The sequence below is a fragment of the Haliaeetus leucocephalus genome, unplaced genomic scaffold (assembly GCF_000737465.1).
Source record: "Haliaeetus leucocephalus isolate CR32 unplaced genomic scaffold, Haliaeetus_leucocephalus-4.0 Scaffold0, whole genome shotgun sequence".
In the NCBI taxonomy this organism is placed as follows: domain Eukaryota; kingdom Metazoa; phylum Chordata; class Aves; order Accipitriformes; family Accipitridae; genus Haliaeetus; species Haliaeetus leucocephalus.
Window position 1 is genome coordinate 2,903,592 of NW_010972436.1, and position 7,025 is coordinate 2,910,616.

Below are 7,025 nucleotides of genomic sequence, written 5' to 3' on the forward strand. Positions count from 1 at the left end.
CCGCTTTCCAGCTACCGGCGATTCGCTCTGAAGAGATGCAGATGACTGCAGGAATAATACCGAACGCTGCGTATTAAGAAAGAGGGGAAGGCTGGCGAGACCCCATTCCCCAGAGCAAAGCAGCACCTGGGGTGTGACACCGCTGAGTGGAGGTGGCAGGGTGGGAGAGGCATCTTGGAAACTTTGGTGCGGGGACATTAAGCGAAACCCTGGCTTCAGCTCTTGGGTGGTGCTGCTACGCGAATGTGCACACCTGCCGCATTTTGCTCCAGACCTGTCCTGTTTTGCCTGGAGTCTCCACATCTAGCTCATATGGAGATTCAAGTTTACCCAGTGCTTTGGGATGCAGGGTGGCTTGTAAAGTATCAGTATTCTGCTGCTGATGGGTGGGTGGAGAAAGCCTACAGAATGCATCCTTTCATTTGCATTCATCCTATGCTACGCTTTATAAGAGTACATTTGACTTTTAAGCTTTTCCATGGTAGCAAATTCAACTCCTGCTGTCAGGACTGTTTGCTTTGGGCAGGATACAACTGGCAGCATTTATTTTCCTTTCTACCAAACAAAATAATATGTATCTTTCCAGCAGAAGAAAAACGATGTGGTTGTTCACTCGGGACTGCAGATTGCCTTGCCCACAAAGCATACTTGGGTTCTGCATCTCAGGAAAAGCCTTCAATAACAACACATGTTAAAAAAAAACAAAACCAAAAGCGTTTGTATTTGCCATGGCACAGTGTGATAAAGAGGGGAATCTGTCTGTTTATAACTGAGGCCTTGAACTACCTTACTTTGCTGTACCTTTTATGTCTGTCTTTTACTGTCCCCTGAGTCAGCATCCTTGTGTTAAGGAAATAGTGTGTGACACCAATTTATTTATCCAGGAATTACGTCTATTCATAACTTCATTTGTTACAGACGACCAGCAGCGTAACGTATCTTACTTTGGGAAAACAAAAATCTTAGCCTTTTTTTCTTCCCCAGTCCTTAAATAGATGCAGGAGTTTGGCTGCTGATGAAGAGATGGTATGAAAAGCTACATCCATTTTTTTCTAGGCCAGGTCTCAAAAAACAAGTGGTTGAAAGAATTTTACTGAGATCAAGGAAATTTGAACAAGAAAGGAGAGGGGTACACTTTCATGTGAAAACATCTCAACAGTAAACCCAGATGAAGAAGACAGAAAAATAGTAGAGAAATAGAAATTCCCTGATTCAGCAGAGCTGTTCTGCTGAGGGACTGACCGGGCAGTGGGCTGGAGGCACTGAAATGGGAAATGATCCTGGAGTAACGGCCGGTGGCCAGGGAGAGGGAAGGACAGATGGGGTGAGGAATCAGAAAGGGAGAAACTTCCTCTGATCAAAGAGATGGGGAAAAGGAGACTGAGATGAAGACATGGGTCAACTGTGGATGGAAGTGATAAATACAATGTACTTTGACAAACTGCCTCCTAAGAGAAACCACCACCACCTCTGGGCATACCACCAGAGATGCTCCAGAGCTTTACCTTACCTCTCCAAACCAGCTGCTGGGCACAAGGCATGGAGGTTCGTGTCGTACAGAAGTGCAAAGGCGCTTGTCCACTCATTGAAAAGCAGTTCAGCTTAGCTCCGTGGTTGCAGAGGATCTTGAGACACTCAACATTTGCCATTTCACACGCTACGTGGATTGCAGCTTTACCGTTGGGCCGGCAGTTGATTGTAGCTTTGTGATTGAGGAGGACCGAAAGACTCTCCAGATGTCCATACATGACAGCTAGATGAAGTCCAGTTGCCCAGGATATTTTTAATTTGTAGCTAGGCAGCCAGTACCCTGTACAAAGTGAAAATGTGTTACCATCCTTGGCAAAGACTTTCATTTGGACTATCCACCTACTGAGAATAATTGAGGGTGAAGGAAGGGTTGGAGTTTTGCTTTAATTTACTGCAATTTCAGCAGCTACAGCTTAGAGCACACAAAGTTCTCTCAAGTATAATTTCATTTGCATTACACACTTTTACTACATGTGCTGAATAGCCTGCCTTTTGGAGAGGTAATTCCCATGTAGATGTACTCTGAAGGCAGCTTTTGTTTTTCTTGTGACCTGTGTAGTCTAAATAAAAAAAAAAAATATGCTTAGAGCATTTGAAATGCCACCAGCTAAAAAATATGGGGGAAATGGGATCTTCAGCCTGCCAATAGCTGAACAAAGGTGGCATTGGAGTACGAAGGCAGCATTTACTTAGGCCAGTGACTCAACAGATAGCTCAGCCTACTATTTCTGCGTGGGAGATGGCAGGATCTTGCATGTCAGGAGCTGGATTCAGACCTACAGTGATGCATTGCACATAGATGACTCCTGGCAATGTGGCTGCAGCTGTATCACAGGTCGCCTGCCAACCACTGCCCCTGAGGAGCATGGAGCGAGGAGTTTGGATGCTGATGTAAATTAGGTTGAAGAGCCAAGTAGAGGCAGTGACACTTTAGCATGAAATTTGGCTCCAGAAAGTTTGGATTTTTCTCTGAAAATGTCACAATTACGGTGCGGGGTTTTTTTAATTACCAACAGGTGTAAGACCAAATAACACTTAAATATTTGTTCCCAAAATAGGACTACATGCTTAATGACTACACAGAGACAGTCTCAGAAGTGATTACTATAATTGTTTGTTTAAAAAAAGCAAAACACAATAATAATGTGCAGAAGGGCAAGAAAAGTCTAAAACTTCTTCTTTTCTCTTTCTTTTCAGATACAGCAGCTACACCTTAGCTAGAAAGTGCATACAAAACTTTCTGGGTTTGATTTATCTATTTGTCCTTGGACAAATGCCTGGTTGAATACTGTTACCATGTAAAAGATACAGAAAAAAATACTAAAGATGCATAATGAGGTCAAATTAATTCAGACCTCCATTTTAAAATCTCTAGTTTTATATAGTTTTTCAACCTTAATGTCATATAGATACAGTTTTTACAGTATTCATGTGTGTTGTATTAGACAGAAAGAAGATGGAGAGGGAGGAAAGAGGTAGATAGAAACAAAGTGCTAGTGGCAGGGAGAAACATGGATTAAAGTTTTTCTTCCTTCCTAGTTAAATTGCAAGTATATTCTGAGATAGATGCCAGTAATGCAGTTCTTGTATTCCTCTGAAAAATGCTAGATTTTCACTGAAAGGTTACAGATATAAAATGGACAGTCATGACAGCAACTGCACCGCCTGCTCTGGCATGGCTGCAGTGACATGTTCCTGACCAAAATAAGCATTTATTACTACCAGTGTGTGAGATGTCAGGGGTGAGAAACTGTCTAGAGACCATAGCATCCACTTGAGGACGAGATTCTGGGGGACTACCAAATCCAGGCCCCAAGGAACACACGCCGCAAACAGCAACAGCAGGCAGCCCCGAGGCACCTGAGTGCCCAAGCGGGGTGACGGGCTCCTCTGCAGCCACTCAAGCCTCTCTCAACCCACTGACGATGCAGGCTAGGCTGCCAACTCCAGTAAGACAACCTTTTCATCATATACCCCCAAATCAGGCACAAAGTAGGTGGGCTATATCCCAGAGTCTATGCATATAGCAGAGCAAGTTTCTTAAATCACCTCCCTGTCTGAATTTACACGCAATATTCCCCTTTGTTACAGGCGAGCTGTGGAGCACTGCCGGCTTATCCCACATGGAGCTGGGCCTCACATTTATGGCCCGATGTGAGCCATAAATGATATGTAACAGCAGGAAAGTGATCCTTAAAACCCAAGTTATCACTTTATATAGCCACAGTTTTCCTGCCTGAGACCACCTTTTCTTTCCTTTGCCTGTGCTGCTGCAGGTGAGCTGTGCTCTGCCCTCTGCCCAAACCCGCGGGTGTCTCCGCGCCCAGAGGGACAGGGACCAGGCACTGAGCAGGAAGCAGACATGGGCTCCATGGGAGGCCTCGTTCAGCTTGCCTGGCTTTTTGGGTGGAAACGTGAAAAAAACATGGCACACGCAAGGTCAGTGTCCTTGGGAGCTCTCAGCCTCTGGAAGAGAGGAAGAAAAACCACTCTGTCACCCATGGCATCTCTTTCCTGCTTCATTGCTTACAGCTGTGGCAAAGCTCAGGCTGTTTCTCAAGGAAATCCCCCTCTCATATCACAGTTTTCTGGGATTCCCAATAAAAGTAGAATTCGCACAAGAGTTGATAGAGTGCCTCCTGCCTTTCGGACAAAGAAAACGAATACGCTGCTGTGATTTAGGCCATAGGGTGCATTTACCTCTCTACTTTTTGGAGAAAGGAGAGACTTCTCCAACAGAGACAGGTTAATGCTTGCAGTCAAATGATCTACAATTAAAAATCTGCGCATTAATCCTGTAGTCTCAAACCACAACCAGAATGCATTTCAGCCTGCTGAGAACAGAGGAAAAGGTATTTTAAGATACATTCATCACTGTGTAGGTTAGTTCAGACACTGTCCCGAAAGGAAAGACATCATGACTGCATCATCCTCACCCTAATGAAATCAAAAGAACAGGAGCCAACCATTAAATGAGAGGTAAACACAGAAAAGGAGAAGAGGTGGGATGTTGTGCCTTCTTTATACCACAGAAAAAAATGCCTTTGCTGTGCTGCTGAGACTGGAGATGTTTATCTCCATGTATTATTAACTTCTGGCAAAGGCTGATTATTACTGTTTTCTAGATACACATGAAGAGTCTGTTAGCAAGTAGGTCATGAAGAATGTTGATTTTAGCATAGAGCAAACTTGTTTTATTGCTTTAAGTTATAAGGTTTTGGAAATGCAGCCAGTGTCTGGCTGAGAACCAGTTTGGGTTTTCTGCACTCTAAAACAGATGTCTTTTCTGGTTGTGTTTTTCCAGATGATGTTTCTGTTTTGACAAACTAGCACATCCTCAGTTTCTGTTAGTTTGAAAAAAAATTCTCCTACCATCCAGCAACATCCAAGGTCTACAGGATTTCCATAGCTCTCCTGAGCTAGGGAAAACGCATTGTGCTACCACCGTAAACTTAAAATGGAAGAGATTGAGTATTTTATGTTTCTAAATGGCCTGTATATGTGACTGGGTACATGCAAGAAAGGTATATACCACACTTAGCCTGCATGTGTCTATTCTGGGCTTTGCACCCAAGTTCTCTGTGAGGAAATGGCAAAGGAGCCCTCTTTCTGGACTCCCCTGAAGCTGCAGCGGCTGCCTCAGCAGCGCGGAGGCTCAGGCTGGTCTCTGGCCTGCCCTCCACCAAGCCCAGTGGGTACAACTGGTAAGCTCCCCTACTGCGGTGACTGCAGCTGTACAAACCTACTGAGGCGTTACTGCCTATGAATCAGCTTACGCTGCAGCTTCAGAAGAGATAAAAGACCACAGTTTCTTGAAAAATCACTCAAACCTGTCTACTTCCTGGCTGGTGAATGCTGCCACATTTACCTTGTTTGTAGGATGCCAGAATCAGGTTTTCATCTTCCACTTCAAACACTGTGTCCACGTCTATTTTCTTTTGGCTCAAGAGCTCTTCAAGTGTTTCAAAGTCATTGGACTTCAGGGCTTCAAGAAAAGCCTTTTTCACCAACTTTGCAGCTGCAGCTCGAGTAATTTTCCCCTCTGTATTCTCGCCCTCTTTGTGTGTCTCCTCCAGATCCATTTTCAAACGTATGTGTTTGTGCTGTGAAGAGGGGTACACTGAGGTCCCTATAGCACAGTTGCATGCTGAAGTTCCTGAAGGATAGAAGGTAATTTTATCACTCGGTCATGCTGATCTGCTTGTTCTATTTATATGAGGAGCATTTCAGGCATTGAAATGCCACTCTTAGATATCACCACACTCTTTTTATGAAAGTGAGGACAGACACACTAGCAATAACACCAAAATAAGAGTTATTTCCACAGGCTTTATACACATTAAGCTTCATTAACCACATGGTTACCCTCTGCTCCCACCATACACGTACATTAAAAGACACTAGTCCCGGGTGTTGTTTCTCAGCTGGAGAAGTACTCACATTGCCTTTCATAGTTACCATTGCTGATTTATTGACTGCAGTGGGATGTGGTGCTCTGCCTGCAGATGCCTTTTAACTAGTGCATTTCAGACAAAAAAAAAAAAAAATCCCCAAGGCACTCTTCTGTGGGAGGTAGCTCACTCTTTCCCCAGGATAGCATTCAGCATGTTGGTCCTGGTTTCATTCCTCCAGCCATCAGGAAGGTCTCCACAAGAGCCCCCCACCACGCAGGTCTCACAGGATCCCTGATCTGTAAAGCCCCAAGGGAACACTGTGTTGATCAAGCCTGGTCTCCTGTATAATACCCTGAGCAGCAGGATTTCCCTAGTTTGCTCAGGGGCCACAAGCAGTGCTCCCAGGAAGGAGAAATGCTGGGATGAGGGGTCTGCAGAGCTGTACAGCCATGTTGTGGGCTGAGCTGACACACCGCAGGGAGCTTGCATGTGAATTAACTCACGTGCAAGCACAGGAGGCCACATGGGTCGATGGGCTCTTCTCTTTCCCCTGCACGTCCTTCATCTAAATTCAGACCCTCTCCCTCACCACCCCGTCACCCACTGAACGCTTCCTCCTTCCCCCCCTTTTCCTTCTCCCTTTGCTGGCCCTGTCCCTGTGCTGACAGCAGTCTGCGATGACGCAAACCCACATGTGGCCAGCATGAGCTGCTGCCATGTATCATGTAGAAGTGGTTCACACGTGCACCCACTTGGGCTGATGGATGAGACCATAGCTAGAAGGAGACTATCCACCCTTGATTTAAATCACCCAGAAAAGCGGACACCACCACAACCACCAAGAAAAAAATGTCATGTTTATCCTTCCTGGGAGTTCGGCTGCCCAGTGGGCTGATGGGGAAATGTGAGCCAGGTGATAGTGGAAGGCAGAGCAGCCTCTGTGCTCGTAGGCTTTCCAGGGGCCAGGCTCCTCAGGCAGCCCCATGAGGACCTGCAGGACCCCCGTCCATGGGAATGCTCACCAGCTCTCTCCTAGAGCCAGTACTCAACTAAGGTGTTGCAGGACAGCATTTCATGGAGAACTGTGAAATTTGTGAGTTC

General features: G+C 45.4%; 1 protein-coding gene across 1 annotated transcript in view; it reads right to left on the bottom strand.

Moving 5' to 3' along the window:
• ASB4 (ankyrin repeat and SOCS box containing 4) overlaps positions 1-5,682 on the bottom strand; it is a 10,406-nt gene extending 4,724 nt beyond the window's left edge. The window contains exons 1-2 of the mRNA XM_010569237.1: positions 5,399-5,682; positions 1,511-1,810 (exon numbers count right to left, since the gene is read on the bottom strand). Coding sequence (XP_010567539.1) covers positions 1,511-1,810; positions 5,399-5,612 — 514 coding nt within the window. The 5' untranslated portion in view covers positions 5,613-5,682. The remainder of the gene's footprint in view (positions 1-1,510; positions 1,811-5,398) is intronic.
• Between the last annotated feature and the right edge of the window lie 1,343 nt (positions 5,683-7,025).